Genomic DNA, 24,681 nt, shown 5'->3' on the forward strand with positions numbered 1-24,681 from the left:
CCACAATGAATGAAAGCATCAACAGGCTGTCCTCTACAAATAACTGCTGGTCACTTTTTTTTATTACTGAATTGGGATGTAATTGCAGAATCTGTCAAATCGTTGCTCCACTATTACTGTCTTTCAGCAGATAAGTCCAAAGAATGTGTGGAAACGTGATTGTGATACCAGTGGTGTGACTCTATTAGTCATCATTAGTCCACTAATTGACTAAGAGGGGGGTAACCCTACAAAGGTGTCACTCATTTACAGATAAGTAACTTATTAAAGTAATTACACATGATGGGAAATACACTCTAAAGCCCCTCAACTAATAAGGTAGGCTATATCCAGTTTCTTTTGCTAATCCCTGATAAAAACTGAAATTTAAAAAATACATTCACCATTTAAGTCAGGGAGCAGTAACTTTCTGTGGCACAGCATGCTGTAAAACCACAATTTACTTTTTTTTATCAGGTTAAACAAACGAGATAAAGCGAGTTAATTTGTGAGCTTTGGAGGTGCTGCTAGGTGGATTTTGTTACCTTTGGACAGAGCCTAGAGTCTTCGTGCTAAGCTAAGTTAGCCTAGTACATCTTGATAGGTCAGTGTTGATCTTAGCTAACTTAATTAATTTATCAGCACGAAAGTTAGCATCTCCCAAAATGTCCCACTAACATTAACGTTAACGTTATTCCTTTAATCAATTTGGCTTCAACCCGAAATGCAGCTTTCAACAATAAACAAGCAACCAAGCCAATAGTCTCCATTTCCAAATGATTTTTAAATTACCTGGCTCCCGCAGCTCAAACGACTAAGAACCCTCTCCCCCGAAAAAAGTTAAAATTAAGTACTTTTAAATTAAAGGGTAATTCGAAGCCTCTGCGTGGCGCGTCCTCAGGATCCCGGGTTGCGTTGAGAGAGGAGGGAGGAGAGAGAGAGAGAGGCTGGCTGACACCGACCACGGCAGCAGCATGACCAGAAACAAACAGACCCGACTACTTTGACACTGCGCTCCTGTGGAGGCGACGAGGGGAGACGCCGCGCTTCCCAGGGCTGACACTGTACATTTTTTGTACAACCGAAGAAGACGACCCGACTTCAAAAAGCAAGTGGGCTCGGTCTTCTGCGCGCTTCAAAACGCTGATCAGGTCAGTCACCTTCCGCTCGGTTCACAGTTTGTTGCGCTGTTGAGTGTTGTGGCTGCTGGTTGGGCGATTACGCACTGGAAAAACCACCTTAAAAAGTTATTTAATCCGTCAACACTGAGTCTGCTTTTCAAAGAATACAGAGTAGTTTAAGATTTGGCACTGACATGAAATAATTCTGGAAAAAAAAGCCTATTTGAATTTATTGTGCTCGAAACTGGGATTACACTGGAAACCACTTGAATCACCCATGCTTGTCCACATTTCCTCTTGTTTAAGACTGTCAGGTGTCATATCTTGTTATGGTGGTCACTTTTACATGGTCATGGACTACCAGCTGTGTTAATGTTACAGATGGGGGGTGGGTGGGGAGGGGGGGGTGATGGTGAGCATGAGGAGGGGGTGGGGGGTGCGGTCACGGGAATGACAACTGGCACACAATCAGGTGTTGGTCCACAGGGTGTCTGCGGGCCACAGTGTGAGTGTGAGGTTGACATGCAAACACCAGGCAGGGATTTTAACCATCAAAGTGGTCACAGCTTCTCAGGTGAGTCCAGGAGACGGTTAGTGTCCCACTCCCACTGGGTTTATTACATCGAACAGTTTTTATGGGTGAGCCCGTTAGAGGGATCGATTTGTGTGAGGAAGCAAGACTTTTTATGTATGCACCTTCTTCTCTCACGTCTGTCTTCAGTGTCATATGAGGAATCTATAGATAGACTAATTGCGCAACATTCAGGCAGTTCTGTGTTTTTGAATTGACTGGAAGACTGGAAAACCTTGGTCGTGACTCAGCACAAACTCAGGGGCCAACTCTGGTTTCTGTCTGAGATTTGCTGTGTGGCTCCATGGCAGCTGATGCAAACTGGCCCTAATACTGTTTTATTATGACACAACAACAGCACTCGGAAATCAGACGTATCACATTGTTGTACAATACTCAGACTGTCAACAGTGAGTCTAGTTGTTCACCATATCCAAAGTCATCACTTTGTATGATGTTCATGTCAATAATCTGATACAATCAGGGAAAATGTACCAAGGATTACTATCTATTATCTAAACTAAATGTTTTTACATATTCAAAGCAATTTAACTTGTGTTTTCGCTCTAGATTTTCATAGTTCTAATGGGTCGATTCAGACACATTAGTCCTACATTTTTTGGAGTCATGCAGTGTTTTGCCAGTGACCACTGAAGGTATTTGTCTTCCAGGCAGCTGGTAGTGTCCAGTAATTTCTCTATGCTATTTAAAAAATATCTCGCGGACGTGCTATATTTGATCGAGATAAAGATCTGTTTACCATTTTATTTTGGTCAGGCGTTGTGTTATTGTGGTGATGCAGTTGAACGTGCTGACGGCTCGTCATTATCACACGATAATAAATCTCTATGAAAAGTTCACTGTGGTAGAAAATCTGTTCATTTCAGTTGTTTTATTGACAGCACTTAAAACTAATCGCCGCCTGGATGATAGGAAATCAATCAATCTACAACAGCTTTGGAAAAATAGCTGCCAGTTACATAAATAACATGTTCATGTCAAACCATCTGTGTGGTCTTTGATAGTCTCCTAATACCTAATACTCTGTGATAATAAAGTTAATGGAAATCAACAGCTCTGTAAAAAACGCAATATGGATTTAAAATAGAAAGTCAAATAAACAGGCAAGTAGTTGTCTTTTACCAGAAGTATAAGTCTCCTACCATAAAAAGCCAACCAGATTGCTGTTGAAAATGAATGACAGAAAAAGAGAGAAATAAGTCATCAAGAGTAAATCAGCAGTTCACTCACACTTCCCTGAAAGTTGAATACTTTGAGTTACAGGTTTTACAGATAATCCTTATAATGATGAAGTAACAGGGACATAACTCATCAAACTCATGCTATAGATTATTAGGCATTTATCAGGATCATATCATGGGTTTTAAGTTTATTAAAGGTTAAAATGTCATTCCTGATGTAGTGTGGCTGTGTGAGAAGCTAAGATACATTTGTGGTTGAGAAATAATCTCTATTTTGGAGAAGTTATAAAAGGTCATTTCCCTCATGCTCATCCAGATTAATGTCACAATATCCCTTTTCCATTTTAACGTCAAAATTGACTTTATAACAGTGGAGTTAATTTTGAATTCATGTTGCGCTGGGCATAACTGTTTGGTCTTTCCTATGTGTTTGTGTTTCAAGCGTCCATATTTTTTCGGCAGCTGTTATGTGTTTTGGATCTTTTGTGTGCCCAATGTAGAAAGGTGTGTCTATAGCGCACAGATGGATTAAGATATATCTGATTAAAATCTCAGGAAGTTTAAATCAGTCACAGGAAAACACATAAAAATCGTCTTGTAATCTCTGCTTGAGTTACTTAAAGTCTGACTGACAGACTGAGAGTGTTGATACAGCAGCCATTCAGTGAATTATTGCTTATCAAGTTATATAATTCCTAAAGAGAGAGGGGTGTGTGTGTGTGTGGGTGAATGACTGAGACAGATTTGGACTTTGCTCTGTTGTCATAAATGAAAGGAGTGTCTCAAGATACCATGCTATGTTTATGTTGTCTCTCCCACAGCCTGAAAATGATGTTTAACTCTCTGTAGACAAACATACTTCCATACAAAGCTTAGTATGAATTAGTGTAAAGACAAAATTCAGGTTTTTAAAGAAGCCTCCACACCAGGATTCGTCTTGGTTTGAGAAAATCTGTGTGAATTTAAAAATACAGCAAGCACCAACAGTTCAATCTTCTGAGCAGTTGTTGGCAGTGGCTTTAAAAAGGCAGATATATAAAACCTCTGTAAGAACTACACACAACCACTGCATGAAAGGAAGGAAGATGTTAAACTATGTGCTTGTTAACTAAACTGATAAATGAGTGACACCTTCTGGCTCAACCCACAGATAGTTAACCACTTTAGCCTCCTCAAAGCCGACATCCTGGTTTGTTTACTATAAATCAGCTTTTTCTTATTGTTGTTGTGAGCATTTTGAAAAGGCCCACTTTGGATTAGATTTTTATCAGATGACATTGAGACCATGTTGACCCAGTTTAGCCTCAAGGTCATTTGTTTTTTATATTGGGTGTAATTATTAACTTAAAGGCCAATCATTTCATCATTTACTGTCTAACTTACAGCAACATTGTTTGTTGCAGGATTGGTTTTATTTTGAAATCAAACCAAATTTGGCACACAAGCAGGTTGTTTGCTGACGGAACATTCAGCTCTGCTTGTTAATCTTGCCTCCATCGTACTCTGTGAAACCACAGTGTCCTCTCTTCTTTACTGTACAATGTAACAAAGTGTTTCCTGGATGTGTACTGATTTGCATTGTAATTCATGAGGGAGAGGATTTAAATGAGCTAAAGTGGTGTATAGTTGAAAAAAATCTATAAACAGGAATAGCAATAGTTGTGGACAAAAATGTTTAAAGTTGAGTATGCTGCATATTTTTACAGTATGCTTTTCAGTTTTATATGTACTGCGAACACAGTCTACATAGCTTTTTCCAAAATGAATCACTTGTAACCCTGTACACCTGCTCACATTTTCTCTCTCTCATGACAAGATGTTGTGGAGAGCAAACGCTTCAATCACAACACCTGCCATCTGAGAAGTGACTTGTGTTCAGGGCAACATCAAAGCAAGTTTGCAGTTCTCACTCTTACACTTGGTATTAAATGCAGTCTGTGTCTGAATTAGAAAAGAGCACATTTTAATGCAAGGTATGGCTCTTGGTTCACAGCCACACTTATATTAAGTGCCATTTTTCACACCCAAAAGCGAAACTCTCTCAAAACAATGGTGTATGTTTGGGTGCTGTGTTACACTAAAGATAAGAAGCCAATTTTCAGTTGCCCTCTTTATTAGTAAAGAAATTACAGTGACAAAAGTAAGATGTTGTTTCTCTTCTGTTTCTGCAGCAAATAAAACATATGTACAGGCTGCTTAGCATCACCCTTACTCATTGCCTCCTCCCACATGAAAAATGATCATAATCTATTAGTGCTGTAACTAACAACTATTGTCTCAGAAATAAATACTAGTCATATCGTATTTTGCTGTCCTTTGTAATATAACATTTCAAAATAAATGGGACTAGGGCCGAGGTGAGGAGGAGAGCCTTTCATTTGCTCTGCCACTGCCTTCATTCAACCTTCTGTATCATGGAAAATGACAAAAGAAGGAAAACAAAACTATAAATCGCATCAATTTCTATTTCAATATCTACCATACTTACTGGAGATGTGGATGTAAACCATTTTCCTGCACAGTAGGCGATTATTACATAATCTCGGGTACAACTACTTTTGGTTTTACCTCTAAATAAAGTGGTTTAGATAATCTGACTGAACTGTTGGTTTTTTTACAGCCCGTGAGTGTCACTGTATTTTCAGATTGTAGAGCTTAACAGTTACTTGAATAAGTACAATTATATTATAACAGAAAGAAAATGAATGAACCCCAGTAGGAATAAAATGGAATTATCCATATCATCCTTATCCCAACTCTATTGTGCTTTAGTGTTGCATCCTCCCAAACAAATTTGCAACTAATTACCATAAAACAACTGATACACAATGAAGCTGGAGCTTTTGAGGTCCCATGGAGGTCTGAGGCAGATGCCTGGTTGGTAATCTATCTCCGCGCACACACACACAAACCTAAAGACACATGTCAGCTGACACAAACATAAACTAATTATTAGAGTTTCCTTGCCAATGCACTTTAACATAGATATTACTCAACAGACAGTTGGGATATCTAGCAACCTTTGCACCAATTTCCCTTTTAGAAAGATGTGGGAGCAAACAGCAGCTCCTTAGGTCAAAACCTCAGTCTCTAGTGGGATCTTAAGACTGACTCAGACTTTGTGTGCAGAAGGTCCTCCTTGGGTTCACTGGATGTGGCACCGCTTGAGACATCACTAGTTCAGGTCTTGCAAGGGATGATGCATGTAATCCGCCCCCACAATTTAAAATTGGCTAATAATGGTTAAATGCCAAAGGAACTGGGAAAAACAACAGGAACAAAGACTTCCGGTAGTTTTACCTCTTACTGGAAACATTTACTAGAAACTTCTGTTTTACCTCTTTAGGTATTTCCAATTGCATTTGTCCTTGTCATTAACTATTCTTTGATGATTTTGAATAAATTGACAGTTGAATAAGCTCCACCCCCCTTTGTTACTGTTGCTAAACCGCGACATGTGAGGCTTTCCTTTCTCAGACAGCACTCCCAGGGCGCATCCTTACGGCGCATGATCCGGGGTGATACATAGTAGCCTACGTCCATCCCTTAGAATTCCCATGATGCATGACGGTGAAGGGAGTTTTGTTCAAATTTTTCTAATAAGTTTCCCATTTGTTTGAAATACAAATGTTACCTTATGATTTATGTTTTTTAAAACCTGTCTCCTCAGAATATACTGTTTTTTGTTGGTAATTGTCATTCTTGTGGTGGTTTATTATTAAGGATATTACTAAACCATTAGTGAAGTGACTGTTTAATTTGATAAGAACAGCTGAACTTTTTTACTTTTTTTATATATATATATTTGAAATGAACTTCATGTAGCTCCACTCGTTCGGCCGCATCTTTGATCAACTGACATAAGCTTTGCGGCCCACTTAGGGGGCCCCCCACCCAACCGGGGCCCTGGGCCAGCTCCTCTCATGCACCCACGCTACCTCTGCTTCTGAGTGGGTCCTTCATGTCAGACTAAGGCGAGTTTCTCTCTTTCTGGCTGGAGGTCGTCAGTTCTGCCAATAGAAATGACAACAGTCGCCAGCAGTAGCTAGCTCAATAAGCTGACGCAGTTCCATGAGTTAGTTGAAAATACTGTTTGTTTGTGTCTCGCTGAGTCAAATTCAAGGCTAAAGCTGAATGTCCCAGGCAAAAAGTTTGCAACCTCACAAGTTGGTGATCCATGTAGTACACGTCGTTCTTACCTAACCCTGTAGGGCTGCTTAGCTTACAACTCGTTTGTGTCTTGGGTATATTTTGGACTTTTGATGTTGCAAGATAAAGGACGATAGCTTATGTTACACAAGTTTAATCCAAAAAATCTAATTGGTCATGTGGCAAATGAGGCTAAAAAAAAGACACCCTCTCACTACAGCCCCACGCACACTGGTTTAATGTGTGGAGAAAGCCAAAGCTTGACGTACCTGCCTGACTTGTTATGGTCAACTGGACAATCTCGGGGCAGGGGTTAGCAATGGTTCAGCCAACTCTGACTCTTATTTGTCTCATTTCAAACCTTCGTTGAAGCTTCCTTTTTCACAGACAATTCTAAATCAGTTTGTTTTGCGTACACCTTTCCCGGTATACAAGTGTTTACAGTAGGTTCTGTGAATGAGAGTCACGTCATGTGTTATTTTGTTATTGTCCAGCTAAACAACAGCCGAAGGCAGCACACTCCTGTCTTTTCCTCTCCACTTCGAGGAACAGGGCATGACCCTTTCCACACTGTACATCTCCCTCTTCCTACCGTGTTGCCCTCCACTCACTCCCTATCTCCATCAAAACACAAGTTTTGCTGTAAAACCTCACCGCTGTGATTTTTCACACGACTCCCACAGCTGAGATCACACTTGCATAAAATGATCATTAACCTATGTGATGTCACCATAAGTGACAGTTGTATAGTGAATGTGAGTGAGGCCTTGACAGCATAACAGCTCCCTCCCCTTATCCAGTGAGGAAGCTCTTAAGGCTCAAGAGACTCATCAACCATTAACTCATAACTATTTAAAGGAAATGGAAGAAAGTTCATGTCCTCAGATTATTGTTAAATCTTAAGATTCCCAGAGAGCAGCATATGGGGCAGACATAATTACACACATACTACAACAGTGGATGCTCTCTCTCTTTCAGTCTCTGTCCACGTGACCTGCTGATGTGCGTTGCCCGTATTTGAATACTAAGTTTGTAAGTGTGCTTACATGCCCTTGCATGTTCAAATATATGCAGCATATGTGTTTGCATGAAGAGGGTTTGATATGTTTCTTTACAATCAAAGTGCTCTGTATTTGTACATATTATATATATATATATAACATACATAACATATTCTGAACATCAGTGGGTTTGTGTGGTGGGTGGGTGTGTGTGTGTGTGTGTGTGTGTGTGTGTGTGTTCGACTCCTCATCACAATGGATAATTAACTTTTGTGACAATGATCAAAGGCTGTGTTGACAGATTTAAGAATTTGATTAGCCCTTTTTGTTTAAAACAGTTTGTGTTGTGTGTGTGTTATAGTGTAAACATTTGGTGATTGGTGAGCTGATTATAACTGTGATTTGGGCCTGAACATACCAAGTCCAACCGTGTCTGTTCAGATCTGGGTCAGACAGGCGGGAGAAAAAATCTAACAGTATGGGGTGTTTAATGATTCTAATCATTTGTCTCCTAATGCCCACTTTTTCGGTTAGATTATTATTTTATGTTGACATCCATAGGTGCAAAGCTGCAAAGTAGTGTGATTATTTTAGAATCCACTTTATCAGGTTTTAGTACAGAGCCACAGCTCAATTCAAAGGAGTAGTTCAACATGTTGGGTAACATGCTTATTCACTTTCTTGTCAAGTTAGATTAGAACAATACCACTCTATTGTTTGTGCACTAAATATTGAGTTGAAGACGTAACTCCCCACAAAGCAACCATTGCATCTCTGTTTGTATTCTACATAAACAAATGAGAGACGTGTTTATTGATGAGCTTTACAGGTGCTGGTAGTAGGGTTTGGCCGATGTAAAAATGTTCAGACCGGTTTGATGTCGAGTCAAATATCAGACTGGACCAGTAATACTGTATTTTACCTCTAGGTGTTGAATGCACCATAATGAAAGCCCAGAAATACATTCCTACAAATGTTTCAGAATAAAAGCTTTGTTAAAAAATGAAAGGCTTCTGTCTACTGAAATGCTAGAGTGTTTTTAATTTAAAACGGAAACAGGAAGTGTTTGCAGTATGCCCAAAAGGACTCATGTCACTCCCTCACTCAGCGACCTCCACTGGCCTCCCGAATCAAATTCACTAAAGCTCGCATAAAGAGTGACTACTGGGTCCGCACCTATCTACCTAAAACCATAATACAAGCTTACGTTCCTTCTCGGCTACTGCGCTCCTCAAACGAACGTTGTCTGGCTCTGCCATCCCTACACACAAAGCAATCTAGTTAGCTCTTACTAGTGTTTTTGCTGCTCTTACTAGTATCTACAGTCATTTGTAGATATCTTACTTTATTGATGCTTTATTGATGCTTTTATGTCGTTCCTCAAATATAAGTTGCTTTGGATAAAAGCGTCTTCCAAATGAGTAAATGTAATGCAGTAACTTTAACAAGAAAACAGGAGCGGATCAAAATGAGTTACTGCTATGTTACTGACTGGACTGTCAAACTATAGCTGGCTAGCTCCCTCACTAACATAGTAAACACATATGATGAGCATGAATGACATGATGTTTTATGTTCCAAAATGCACATGCTGTTTTATAGTTTTAACCATTAGTGAGGTGGCTGTTACATTGAGCCCAGCTTTGCTACTGTTTTTGAGTCCCCCCCAGAACTGCTTCTTGTCTCTTTTTAATTGGCCAGAACGTCTCATAATGACATCTGCCAGTTTAGTCAGTTCGCATGAAATAAAACTGATGTAAGATCATAAAGCAAACCAGATCAAAAAAAGACAACCAACCGTAGCTGGTAGGTGTATTTTTTAAACTTGTTTCCAGTTTTTATGCTAAGCTAAGCTAATCACTTCCTGGCTCTTGTTCCATACTTAATCCATAGACATGAAAATGGTATTGATCTTCTCATCTAACTTTCAGCAAGAAATTTAAAAAGCACATTTCCCGACTTGTTGACCTATTCCTTTAAGATCACCTGCCACACGATTGTAGTTTAAAAAAAAAAAACTGTACATGGATAGAAACAGTCATCAAGTGTGGTTTGTCCAGTCTTCATAAGTTTCAGCTAGTATTCAGTTCTGTTTAACAATCTGTCAGTGTTTAGTTCCACAATATCAATGGCTAACCAAAATACATAATGCAGCCCCTTGGCAACAACGGCTAGAGGGTTAACAGCAAGCAGCCAACAACCATAGTGCCGCCTCTCACTTCTGAATCTTATAAGAGTTTAGCTTGGTTTGTGAAGTTCAGGTTGCACACATCAGGGGTGATGCTGCTTCGCCTGCTTTTTTGTGCAGTTTGACTTACTGAAAACCAGTTCTTGGCACTGAAAACCAACACTGGTCACAGGGGTTGTGTTGGGTATTGTAGTCCGACTGCCTACAGAAACACAAAACCTAGTCTCTTGTTGGAAAAAATTGTATCATATGAACTGATGAGTCATTTTTCACAGTTTGCCCCCTCACTTGAGGTTGTTCAGATACCTGAGGTTTATGTTTCAACCATAGACTGTATATAAAGATAGACGACGTGATGGCTCCCCAAAAGTGAAGCCAAAACATCTTGATCGCCCCCTGGTGACAGGCTGCAGTAAAGGTCATAAACCTCCATTTTAAGTAGTTCTTATCAAACAAATCGACAGCTGAGCCCTGCTTGCATTGAGTGGGCTTTGTGTATGGGCAGGACGTCAATACTGCGGCTCCAATCTGATCACTGTAGTGCACACACTCTGGCTCACCAGTGCAAGATGGCAGCCCCTGTATCCGGGATATTTTGGCTTTGTTTTTGTACAGTGGGAGGAAGTGGAGACGCTTTATATACAGTCACTGGTTTTAACCTACAGTGCTGTATCTTTTTCAAACGGTTAAACATGGTGATAGATCTGTCATGGTGTGGGTAGCAGCTTTGTGTGAGCCTTTAGGTAAGCAATACGTTACATCTACAGATACAAATGTTATTACCAAATATGTACAATAGTGATCAAATTTGTCCTGTTTTTTAATTTTTCAAAGAACTGATGACATCTCTTGGAAAACACGCCGTTCAACATTCCTTCTAATTTTGGAAGGACCGGTTACCTTCCCAGTGCACATTTGAGGTATGAGAGTTCAGTAGTCAAAGCTGCTGTCAAGCTAAAGTGACCCTACCTGTCCAATCTTGACCCCTTTTGGGTGAAATCACACAGTTGAGAGCGAATGAGTGATGTTAGCAGACAAGCTGAGACTCTCTGTCTCTGAATTGTTCAGTCAGTATGTCTCTTCTGACTCATTTCCTTCATAATTGTCTGTGAAGGTTCTCAGTCATCCAGGTCATAGTTATCCAAGGAAGGTTAAAGTAAAGAGCAATTTGACTTGTTGGAAGGTACTTTAAGACGGTTCGCTTCATTCATTCATTTGCATCATTATTCCTTGATACTCGTTTCACTTTTTTCAGGATCACTTTTGTTACTGAAGTTTTGCTTTGTATTGGTTGTGTTCATCACTGTATAGTCACGTAACTAATATGCACATGGAAATGAAGGCAGACATTTCCTATTGTCCACAGTGAACAAGAAGAAACCACTTCTCTTGTTTGGCCTGGGAACGCATTACTGCGTATTTTACTTAAAACGTAAAATTTGAACACATTTATACTAAGAGACAAATGTCTCTACTGGATGTTGTGCTGTCTCAGTGCGTTTATTTATTTATATTTTGAAAGGACGATGCACATTGGTCAGCATCACTGTAAATGTGTTAGCCACAAGGCAAATTTTTCAACTGCTATCCCCCAGCCAGATGTTCAATTAGGCCTTCACATGTACTGTAAAAAAATAAGTGAGGTATAATGATTTGAAATAACCTGACCATCATTATTATAGTGCTGTATGCACAGATTGTACTCTACTATATCTGCCATATCTGAATGAAAAAGGATCGACTTGAGGTTTCTGCTGCAATGCTGAAATTGGTTCACCCTCAGATAAAATCTGAACAAAAAAGGACTCATTGACCGTCTGGCTGCAGTTTCTGAGAGATAATAGATCTCAATTTCTGGTTAGAAAGTAATCATTATGATGATTTTTTTTTAAAGAAATAAGAATGGCAGCCATGTATTGTGTTGGTATTGCACGAGGAGGCAGAAGTGAGTGCGTCACTGAGTGACTGAGCAGAGGGAGAGAAGTGCAACCAGAGAGGCATGATGAGGTCGCCTGTCAGAGTGAAGCAACAGGAAATCATCTGCATCTGATGTCTGCCACCTTATACACACACACACAGCAGAGCACACAAATACAACAAAAAACTCTTTTAAGCACATGAACACACAAACACAAGTATATGCTGTACGCAGAGACATGCAGACATAAAAAATTAAGAGTGAAAGACGCACACTTACACTGCTTACACTTGTACACACACACAAACGCACACACACACAAACAGACCACATGATATTTAGCTGTCTGAACTTCTGCTGAGCCCAGACTCTGTCAGAGAGAGAAAATGTGTGTGTGTGTGTGTGTGTGTATGTTGTTCCCTTTCTACCGGTCATCACTTCCTGAGGAAAAGCATGACCACACACACACACACACACACACACACACACACACAAACACAATCAGTGTCTTCTCCTGTCACTGCCACTGTCACTTGGTTGCTGGTCATTGAGCTGACACTGAACACTCTCTGAATCGAAACGGGAGAAACAGGGTGAGTGGACTGTCCTGTACACTGGTGTGTGTGTGTGTGTGTGTGTGTGTGTGTGTGTGTGTGTGTGTGTGTGTGTTGTGTCACCCCGTCATTCAGTTCATCATGTTTAATTAATGAATGAGCCGTGGATAGCTACAAAGAATGCAAAGACCAGTCTACTGCTACATCTGATAAAAGACTAGGCTGTGATAGCTGCAATGAACACGTGTGTGTTTAAAAATGGTGTGTGGTGAGTTGAATTCCACTTTCAGTCTTTTGGGAGCAGACATCAGTGCTTACCAGTTTTGTTTGATATTCAGCACGCCTCCTCTCAGGCAGTTCATCGCCTCACTTTGTTTGTGTTTGGGATATCTGTAATATTTCGTAGCACCGGTGAGCTCAAAAACCTTAACAGTTCATAGATTGTTTTTCATTTCTTCCTGTAATCTTTATCTTTAACTCGCTCATGTAAAGCAGGTCCATATTCTACATATTCTTCAGACAGTCTTCTGTCTTCTACGTTCTTGCATGTGTCTTTGTGTAAATGCACAAACCAGGTGCTCTTTTGTAGTAACAAAAACACAAGGTTTAAGTCCGAATTACACATGAAGTAGTTGTGAAATTTTCGGATCAAAAACTATCCTCAACAGTAACTGAACCCTGGGTGTGCATGTTTGTTGCTTGCAAAATGCAGAAAAGCTAACTTTTTTTCAATTTGTGCCTATTTGTAAGAAATGTTGCCTCCCCCTTAATCTGACCTCAGGATGACCTGATGTTTGTCAGTGCTCCAATTTCCTACCTTTTGTAAGATGAAAGCCAAAAATTAGACAGAAATCAAGTAGAAATCAGAGAGAGGTTGTCTGGGTGCTGTTTTACTCAGAGCCGTGCCAAGCAGAACGAGATTTTGGTTTCTGAACTCCCACTATGCCACGTTTCATGATTAAATTCAGTACCAACCAAGCAAGTGGGTTTTCAGACACCAGGAGACTCTTGTTCCTGTCAAGAGGGCAGTCCAGACCGCTGGCTGACACTTTGGGTGCACATGGTTTTCCATTACTCTCCTGTTTGATCATTTAGGTGCAGAAGGGGAAGGCCCTTTCAGGTAATTCTGCCCATAGTGGCTTCACACCACCAAAGTAAAAAAAAAAACAAGTGAGATTTCCTGAAGAGTGATGCATGCAACATTTTACCCTGATGTTTTTGATGGGTAACACTGAGCTCCTGCTCAATAACTAAATTGGTAAAATCAGCTGCTTACATATAAAGTACAGCATTATTGCACCACGTGATCTTTCCACTGTATCCCACAGTTTCCTCATGTGGGGACTAGCCAGGTAAAAACTAAGCACACTTCATCTTTTCAAAGAAATTGTGGGGACTGTGAGGCAGACGTGCAGGCGGGCATATCTTTGTTTTAGTCACTGACACTGAACCACATGCTGTTTTGCATGAAGAGGTCAGGAAGTCACAGAGCTCTGTGCACTAACTCACTCCGTCTTTCTCTGTCTCTGTGTTTCACATATACACACATTCATATATAGGGACAACTGTCATAATATAAATAGCTTACTCTGCCAAAAAAAACACGCCTTCTTCTAGAGGGGAAATATTCTGCAACATTGTTATCAGGATGTTATAGAGGCAACAACAAGAAAACTTGTGAAGTGCTAAATTAATCACATGCACATCTCTATTCATATTTACCCACTTGCATTTTGCTTCACTTGGTTATGATGTATAAAAAATACCATAAAAAATAAGTCGTTTTCCTGTGTGTATATTGCATCCAAATTTTTCATCAGTTCTCATGTAGCAATGCAATTCATTTTCAACTAAATCTGTTCAAATATCGAAACTTGCTTCCAACAGTGAATTTTGGTCGAGCGATTGTCTGCTTTGGCATCAGTGGTGTAGTTCTTACCCTCAAAGAGAGAGCATAGTTTTTATGCAAACAGAGAAGATAAGAGGGTTAATGCCTCTGAATGCAGTGGGGCAGGTTCTGCCTTTTGTCTCTTACATTACTAAATATACCACACTGCCTCCTGTGTTGCCTTCTCTCCTTTCCTAGACTGCTCCTCGCTCCGTGCATTTTCTTTGCTTGACTGTCAAATGAGTTACTGTGTAGGAGGCTTCTACACCCTCGGAAAAAATGATGATTATACAGGATATTTTCTGACTGCAGGGTTTCTACACTATGAGCTTTTTGTATTCTTTTAGAAGTTTTTGTTGAGCTCTGTAAGTGTTTTCCTTTTGTGGACTTTTTGTATATAAACCAATAAAGGTTCTCCCACTTTCTGTCCAGTAATCTGATCCCCAGCCTTTGCTTCAGTCCGTTTTGGACTGAATCATCGCAATTGTGAAGAAATATGACATGAAAAAACATTTCATAAGTTTTGCAACATTGTCCCTGAAGGAAATATTTCACATCTCTCTGTTTGACCTCTTAGTTTCACCTCTTTTTTCCTGAACTGCTGCTTTCAGACTGGGAGAACACCGTTCCCTCTCCTGAAGTTAACATTGCAGTGGTAGCGTCATTTTGTTTAATGATCCAGCTTTTGTGGGTCAGTCTGTACTTTTGTACGTCACTCCTGTCTCAGTTACTGTCTTTGTCCATTCAAAGATCCTTTAAAAGATTTTACATGAAAAGTGTGACATGCTTAACTGCATGTGTTGACTCACTTAAATATACACACACACACACACACACACACACACAGTATCAGTCAGGCTTGTCGGTACAGTAGCTTGCCAGACCTGCCTGCCAGTTTGCCGTTGGCCTTTTTGTTATTATGTCATGAGTGAGGCAATAGCTAGAAAATACTCCTACACGCTGTACTTTTACCTGCAAGACAAGTTCTGACATGTGGAAATCTGAGAACTGGCAGGAGACACCGACACAGCTGTCACGCATGTGCTCACACACACACACACACACACACCCCTTTGCAAACAAAAACCTTACTAATGATCTGTCATCTTTTATAATATCTGAAAGGCTGTCGCAGATACAAACATGTTGAACTCAGTGGATTTTATACTTCACTGTTTCTAGGAACACTGTCAGGAGAGAAGTCACTGTACAAATTTACAACATGATTCAAGCACCATGGTTTAACTGTCAGGCTGCATCCGCCTTCCTCTTAAAAAAAAGAAATTGTGTTGAAGAGCTTGTGGAGTACAGAGCATTCATTTCATAAAAAAATTTTTTTCTTAAAACCCCTGGGTGCAGTTTGATTTCTTGAAATGGTCTGGGGACTCGCTCTCTGTCACCCCCTCTCGATTTATCTCTCTCACTCGTCATCTCCAGAGCTCCCTCTCTCTCCCACTAGATTTTCCTCTCCATATGATGAGTTGATGCCAACCGGGACACAAGTCGCTCCACTGCTCCATCTATTTAAGGTTTGGATCGACTGGCTACCGGCCAACTAATGGAAAAATAACCAGGTTTCCCCATGTATTAATAGTCAGCATTTTCCCCTCACAGCAGCTTCCAAGACAGTGGAAGCTACAGCCTGCGGACAAACACACACACACACCTCTTTTCTCGCTCTCGTTCTGAAACAATGTCACAGTCGATGTGAATTTTAAGTGGAGCCCCCGCTGATTTTTGTTGCCACAGTCCAAACAAGTAAAAAGGAAACAATAAGTAGTTGAGAGAGGAGGATGTTTGCTCCACGGGGATGTTTTGTCAAGTAATTTGGAGCCATTTCTATACCTGGTACTACTGTGCCATCGGAGTAATGCTATTTTAGTTTTGTCCTGTTGCATAATTCATCGCATTCTTTGTCACATTTTTTTTCCCAAATCAGGAGCTCGAGGTTGATTAGAGGTGGTTTATTTTGAGATTCGGTGTTGGTTACAAAAGGTTGTTTGGCAGGTCAGTTGGTTCAGTGCACAGACCTTTTACTCTATTTATCTTATTGATTATTTATAAACTGTTTCTTTAGTTTAAATCAACGTTAGAATTCAGGCATGGCTCCATCTTTCTTAAAAAGTTTCCAGTATTGATATTTACAAAGACACATAGACATTTTGCCTTCAAATTTTGCAACACAGAACAAAAGTGAAATACCTTTGATATGAAGTCTGGTGATGCTGTATATTCTTCTTTGTGTCAGCAAATTCCAATAATAGGCCAAAACCAACAATCAGTTGTTCCCCCCAATGAGATTTATCCAAGTATCCATAGCCTGATGTAGCTTATTCCTCTGTGCCATACTCTTCCTTTGTTGTTCAAAATATCAAAAACACATAAATTAAATTTGCACTGGGTAACGTGTTCGGTCATTAGGATGCACATGGGCAATGTAGATTATTTTAGTCTATCCCACATAAAGCACACCATCCTTCTGCATTAAAAAGTAACTATACATCAAGTTAATACACAGCATAAAATAGTCCCCACAAATACACTTAATACTATTGTTTGAGTAAAGTTTGCTAAAAACTTTATATGTGTTAACCATGTTAAAAATCTACATTTTCAGCCAGGGCAAATGGGTTTGAGATTCAGTGCTACAGATAGGGCAGGGATGGCAGAAAGTACTGGGAGACAGACTAACGCATCGTAGGTTTTGGACGTTTCATTTCATCACACTTAACAAATAAAGAATATCCCCAGCCTTATCCTTTTAATATCTTAAAGTCTGTCAATATCAGATTTCTTGACTTAGTTTGTTAAGAATAATTAAATACATCACATAAAGATATTCTACTAATTTTTAAATCACCAAACAACCTTGTACAAACGTCCTTTGACCCTATAGCCCTGTATGTGGTTTGCTTTTGTTTGGACTGTAGTAACCGCTGGCGACTGGACTTTGACCACCTCGGCTGACTTTTCTCCTGCAATGTCTGATCTGAGTTAGATTTTGGAATGACTGAAGAGGCTTCATTTTTTATACACAGAGCCGAATATCAAGAGAGAGCAGTGTGGCAGAAATGTGGTCAACAAGCAAATGATAGAAATTTTTAATAATAATGATGCGGAGAAAAACACAGTCTTTCTAGGATGAAAGAATAAAATTCCTAGAAGTTGAACACAGTTCTACTTAATAATCTGCGACGTGTTTCAACACTCAGAAAGTGCAGTCCTTTCCACTCCAAAAGTTAGTGTCTTACATCCTTGGCCCCAGACAGAGGCTCAAACAGTCCCTGCTGTCTATGTGCTTTGGTTGGGCAATCACACAGCGAGCCACCCAAACAGAAACGGAGGAAGATGGTGTTTTGAGCAGAAGAGATGTTCCCTAGTGACAGCGTTTGTCTTGTACTCCCTGTGACACAATCTGCCTTGCTGTTTACCAGATAGCAGACAGACTGCAGGAATGAGCTGGAGGGCCGGCAGTACTCCACATGGTGGTGTGTGTGTGTGTGTGTGTGTGCGTGTGGGTATTATATACATATTTAATCATTAACACCATGTCCAATGAAGCATGTGGGCTTGTCTATGTATATATTCATCTTTCTCCCTTCCTCTGCTCCTCTACTACTTTCCTTATCTCATCCTCCCTTTCCCTCTCTGTCTCTCCAACTTTTCCTCTTCCTCCCCTCCTCTCTCCGGTTCTTCCAGTGTTGTTTTCTTTTAACAAGGCCACATACAGTCAACAAAGGATATTGCATCAGCTGTCGCGTCACTGCTTCATCTCTCTTCACAGTAGACATGGTGGACACCCAGCAGCTCCTAGCCTGGCCTGTTGGTTTCAGCCTGAGCGCCGTGGACCTGTCATCAGAGCTGGATGACAGCTCCCACTCCCTCGACATGAAGCATTTGTCAACGTTAGACTACGCCTCCATCTCCTCCTCCTCCATCCAGTCCTCCCTGTCTCCCCCGCTCGTATCCTGCATCTCCTCCGCCGGTGTGGCCTATGACCCCAGCCCTCCGCAGAGCGAAGAGCACCTGACCAACATGGACTACACAAACATGCACAGCTACAGGATGGAGCCGGACACTCACAGTAAGTCCTGTTTGTGTAATGGCTTAACCAGAGCGAAAACACGTTATCTACTTTCTTTTTGCTGATTAAATGCACATGGAGCTTAGCAGCACAGTTCACTTGCAGAAGGTAGAAAATGAAGTCTTCACATAAAAGCTTTAATGCATTAAGTGTACCACATTTAGAGGACAGTTGGTTAAGATATTGATTTGTACTTGTGCTAAAAACATTAATGAACAGAATAGTGGTTATAGCCAGAGACCAGGTTTAACCAACAGAGCATTAAACTTTCTGTCTGTCTGCCTCCTTGGTGTGCTACCTGCCTGATGATGTTTCTAATATCAGACTTGATCAAGTTGGAGCCGGAGTCGCCTCCGCAGTACTCTGACAGTCCCGTGTTCTCCAAGCTCCAGGACGATACGACAGCAGCGGCGCTAAACATCGAGTGTCGTGTGTGTGGGGACAAAGCCTCAGGGTTTCACTATGGCGTCCATGCCTGTGAGGGCTGTAAGGTACGACTGAAAGATGTCATGAGTAAAGATGCAAAATAAATGTATGATTTACTGTATGTATCAACTTACTTCCCCAAAAGACAACGAAAAGCAGCACATCCTCACGATTATGAGGATGGAACTTACTTATGTTTGGCATTTTTGCTTATAAAAGATGAGGCACCAATTGGTCTACACAACCAGCAGAGGTCTCTTTTCAGATAGTTGTTCAGTTTTGACCAAAATATTTTTTTCTCACTTATTTCTGGCTCTGGTTCTGGCAATCAATTATTTGAGAGATGCATATTATATCTTAAACTGCGATGCACATAGGTGAAAAACAAATTGATTTCTGCTCTCAATAAGTAATGCTCAAGATCAAGATCGTACCACCTTAGAGGAAGAGTCATGTCAGGAAATGGTGATGGGTGTAACCATTTCTACTGCAAATCATAACGTTTTGTTTCCCTGCCAGTCTTCCTTTTTCTGTCACCATGTGTCACTCTTCAGCGAAACATGTTGGTGGAATAAATAATTCTATAATGCATGGAGAGAAGTGAGCATTTTTTCGTCTTTTTGATGTCTGTCACTCTAACCACAAGCCCCATACATTTTCCACTGTGCAAGGGCTCAGCAAAGACTTGTGCTTCCACAGACATACAGCCCCTTAAACTCTCTGTCTGTCTGTCTGTCTGTCTGTCACTACAGAGTATATAAATAACTAATAGAGGGGAAAGTGGGGGAAGTTTCACACATATTTCCATTTTCTTTGAAATATTGAGACATTATAAGAACAGCACATAAATTGTGACATTGTCCAAAAACAAACGAGGTGGATTTTCAGAAACAGCAGCAATACTACGTATGCTTTTTTCGGTAGTTTTTTTTTGTTTGTCTTGTTTTGCCAAGAAAGGTATAAAAAGCTGCTGTACATGCTGTGTTTCGCTCACCTTCAGCAAGTCTCTGCCTTTTAAGAAAAGCTCACCCTAAGCCTAACTTTAAGACAATAACAGAAGAGATTTACTTAGATTAGATAACTTAAATGCGAAGGAAAAAAAACACAGATACCTCAGCTTACAACATAGTCTCATATTTGTTATTGTAACATTTATTTATGGACATTACAGATAACTGTTAGAATTAGAGATCATCTTAGGAACTTTACTAAATGTTATTTAGGGAAACAATCACCAGGAATCTTGAAATATTTAGGTATGTGATAATAAAACCCTTAATGTTGATACCATCAGTGGAAAAAAGAAACCTTGACATGCAATGCAGGCAAATAGCAACACCTGCGTGATGTAACAGTAGTTACAATACAATAGTGCAATACAATAGGCCTGGTATAAATGCTACATTACTGAAAGGATAAGTCTGGTGATATTATCTGTTTGCTACGAGAGGACCAAACCCAGCAATGAATTGATCTTACTAACTAGTACTGCCTTTGTAGCCAAAGCCTCATATATCGTATTAATCCTTTGTTTAAAACACATCAATGAGCCACATGGTTACACTGAGTGACGTGTTTCCATGAAAATGTGCTCTATGGTTTATTTTGATCATATCCCACATACACCCACCTGCTGCCGTAAATACACTATTTACTCCTCCAATTTTTAACACTACAGCCCAGCTGTTTTAAGACATTTCTTAGCCTGTTTAAACAATTTAAGATGATTTCCATGTTTAGTTGGAATGAACCATCTCGTGGCTGAGAGCCACACACAGGGCAGGGAAAGTACTGAGAGTAACATTATTGTTGGTTTTGGTTTTTCATGGGTTTTTTTGATAATATGTGAGATACAGAGTATCCGCAGCCATATCCTTTAAAATGCACAGCTTTCTGTAAAGATTACTACATCTGTTGTGTGTTGACTCAGTTGTATGATACAGTTGTATTGCAATGTACTGCATTATACTGAGAGGTGTAATATTTTGACAATCTCATTTACATATTGGAGCAACAAAGGTATTCTAATCAACATACAGTCTGTCAGGACTATTGTATTGGATTTACTACAAAGTACAGAGGGGTTTTTTTCTGTCCACTTAGTCTAAGTCATACTGTACCTTCAGAGGCTGAATGAAGCTAAGGTACAGTATTCATTGTTCTGCTAAGGTCTCAGGGGAGACTCACCAGAAGAGGGGGGTCAGCCAAGAAGGCAAACACTTAATTGTTTCAAAACAGAAAACATTCTTTATTGAGGTGGAGTCTTGACCCCCTTTAACTTCCTCCTTCTTTAAATAACCTATAATTAAAAAAAGGAACATCTGTGCATCCCCAGGAATGCAGATGCCAAACACACCAGTCTTCACGTAGAGTCCAGATGTGATTACAAAAAAACTCAAATACAATTCTCCTCATGACACAGCCCTCAGGTTTTTTCTTTTTGTGTCGATTCTACTCTATTCAATTCCTCTTTCTGTTAGCTCTCTTAGTCAGCACACCATCAAGCCATCAACAAATCCATAAGTGTGTGTTAAGAGTTTGACCATGGCTACATAGTTAATAGCTGAGATAAGCACAAGTCTTATGGGTCCTAAGGTTGAAAACATCAAAGCTCAAATCCACCCTAAATCACAATCTACTTTCAAACACACTTGTGGGCAATAGGATTGGCTTCCTTGCAGATTACAAAGACACAGGTATCTAATCTGCATCTACTTGTCAATAGATACTATATGGAACAACAAACTTGAATCAGAAGTTGAACATGTAAAAACTTATTACTTCTTATACTTCTTATTATTACTTCTCCTGTCGTCTGTCAGCTATGATACAGATAAAAGTGTTTTCTGTATTTGTAAGGCACATACAGTACTAGGAAAAGCATTTCCTACTAAAATCTTTACAAGACTTTTTCTTTACTTTATTATCATACTTTTGTCTTATTTGCCAACACAAAGAGTCTACACTAGTGCAACATTAATCTCTCACCAATTCTTAGAATAGAAGCAGAATTAGCAGTGTAGAGCAAATAGAAAAAAGTGGCATATCTTTAGTGCCAATATTTGAACTAAGTGTCCATCTCTTTCTTTCTCACAGGGTTTCTTCAGACGCACAATCAGGTTGAAGTTGGTCTATGATCACTGTGCTCTTCACTGTCGCATTCACAAGAAGTCCCGCAACAAGTGCCAATACTGTCGCTTCCAGAAGTGCCTCAATGTCGGAATGTCACACAACGGTAAGATGGTGATACACAGATTTGAGAACGGTCAGTGTATATGTGCTTGATTCATTTTTATTTAAGATAAACTCACATATGAAATGAAAACATTTACAGTTAGGCCATGAAAAAGCTTAACTACATGAAAGAAACAGCAGTCAAAGCTTCTGTACCCTCGTGACTTTTCTTCAGACAGGAATGAACCCCTCATTTATGCTCACTGTAAATAACATTTATACATAGGTTAAAAGACAGGTTTTTCTTTGAAATTGTGGCCCAGGAAGCGCCTGTTTGCAGATGAATTTTTCTGCCTCTGATGCCTCTGAGAATGGCAGAAATACATCTACACCACACTACTGCCAATTTGGTCATTGAGGTGTGATGGTCATATATGCAGCAATGTACACCACTGCCTTCTGTGTTGCCAGTTGCTTCCTCTGTGGTCTTCAGCCTGTATAGCAACCCTTTGGTCATGCTTCAGTTCCCATCACTCGTGCAATGTGCCTGCCACCCCAAGAGCATGACTCAAAGATTAAATTGTGGTTGAAGGGAAACTTAAACCCCCTCTTCCAAGGGCTCGTACTAGCAGAATTGAAAGCAAAAAGCAGTAACTGTGTTTAGATGTTTGATAAAACTCTCTGATGTTTGTGCTGCTCTTAAGCTGAAAGAGTGAGCCACTGAAAGTACTTGTTTACTTTACTCACTTGCGTATTTAAAGCTAAAATCAGTTTTTAATGAATGAATTATAAGATAAACATCTGTATCTGTTCTACAAAAGGACATTTTCACTGCTTGCTAACAAAAATGCGCTTGAACAACCTCATGAAATCCCCACAAGACGCTCTTGTCAGCGTTGCTGCCGTTTGAATGTGTGGATTGCGGTGTTAATCACACAAGACGTTTGTAAAACAGTTACACGATCACAGATGGTCATTGGTCTGCCTTCATGGGCCTATTAAAAATGTCAGAATAACCAGCTGAGCGAGAACAATCTAAAAAGTTGCTGATGTTTATGAGCAGACAATCCAATATAAAGCTTTGTCTACAGTTTCTTTTATTACACAATATCTATAGAACTTGAAAAAAAGCTAATGTAATTAGAAAATCCACATGTACAAGCCTTGCTACACCCACACAGGAGTTTTAACCTGTACGTGCCAAGTCAGGGTAGAAATGCACCGAATACTGAAAGACAGCGAGAGACTGCCAACACCTCCCACTCTCAGCCCCGTGTGGGTTCATCCATTGTGTTGCCAGTCTAAATGCAGTCTACTGCTGCTTCTGCAGATTTACATGCTGCGTCTGATGAGAAGTGTTTGTCTTTTGTTCTTAAAAATAGGCCGCACTTTACATTGATTGACAGTAAACATACAACTGATCTCAGGTATGATTGTTATTGCACTATGTAGCGCTAACACAGTTCATTTATATGATCTTTGCCATCTGCCGCACATTCTGTTGCTCTCCCTTCTGGTGTGAGTAAGTGTAGCCACTGAAATACAAGGTGATAGCGATCATACGACGTCACCTCACAAGCTCCACAACAGACTTACAGTATGTAGAGAAATCATGTATACACTTATACCATCACAGATATTTGCTCTCCCATGTGACTGTTCAGCTGTTGGAAGATTAAAATTTTTTAACATTTGTTGGCCACCGTTTTTATATCAAGCGCTGACAGATGACATGTACCTCATGACTGTTTAGGTGTACACTGGTTGTGCCTGTTTGATAGTTCTCTGACTCCTGTTTGTTTTGTTGTGCCTATTAGGGTAGGACAATCTATGGCCTTCTGCCATTTGATATTAAAATTCTCAGCATAGCTTTACACAACTTGAGTCTTGTTATGTCTCATCATGTTTGCCTTTCATTCAACAAAAGTGCTTCCCACTGAAAAAGGATGTGAGGGATGGGACTGAATTCTGATCCTCAAAAATTTTTACTTCTCCATTTTCAAATAGCACATCACAATTACTATGGGCTGGCCACGCAAATTTGCACAGTCTGAATTAAATTTTTCAGCTGTACATACTTTAAGTGAAGTCAGTGAGACATAAAGGAAATATTCACAGAGATAAGTGCTAGCGGGACTGCGCCTGAAAGCTGTGGCCATACTAGGGCTGTATCGATTATTTTTCAAGTCGATTAATCTAACGATTATTTTTCGATTAGTCGATTAATCTAACGACTAATTTTGTTTATTCTAAAGAAAGAAAAGTTGCCTATTACTCGATTAACATATCAATTTATCCAAAATAAATATCAAAAACATGTCAATCAATAAATCTATATTTTATCCAATCATCCTGATGTGTTGTGATAATAACAATAACAGACATTAATTAGGCTACTTTACTTAAAACTTTAAATGTTTCTGACA

The 24,681-nt window shown here is 39.9% G+C and overlaps 1 protein-coding gene across 5 annotated transcripts in view; it reads left to right on the forward strand.

The window, feature by feature from the left end:
- Positions 1-894: 894 nt before the first annotated feature.
- The window catches only part of pparg (peroxisome proliferator-activated receptor gamma), a 34,209-nt gene continuing 10,422 nt past the window's right edge, over positions 895-24,681 (forward strand). Inside the window, exons 1-4 of one of the 5 annotated variants that reach the window (XM_038695878.1) lie at positions 895-1,130; positions 18,359-18,655; positions 18,980-19,146; positions 22,178-22,316. In XM_038695878.1, the coding sequence (XP_038551806.1) occupies positions 18,361-18,655; positions 18,980-19,146; positions 22,178-22,316 (601 nt within the window). In that variant the 5' untranslated portion in view covers positions 895-1,130; positions 18,359-18,360. Of the gene's footprint in view, positions 1,131-1,563; positions 1,675-12,651; positions 12,723-18,355; positions 18,656-18,979; positions 19,147-22,177; positions 22,317-24,681 lie in introns of those variants that run through there. The other 4 variants (XM_038695877.1, XM_038695875.1, XM_038695876.1 and 1 more) reach the window with 4 other exon arrangements.

The sequence above is a fragment of the Micropterus salmoides genome, unplaced genomic scaffold (assembly GCF_014851395.1).
Source record: "Micropterus salmoides isolate LMB-PRFRI ecotype aquatic unplaced genomic scaffold, ASM1485139v1 Ms_hic_scaffold_4, whole genome shotgun sequence".
Taxonomy (NCBI): Eukaryota; Metazoa; Chordata; class Actinopteri; order Centrarchiformes; family Centrarchidae; genus Micropterus; species Micropterus salmoides.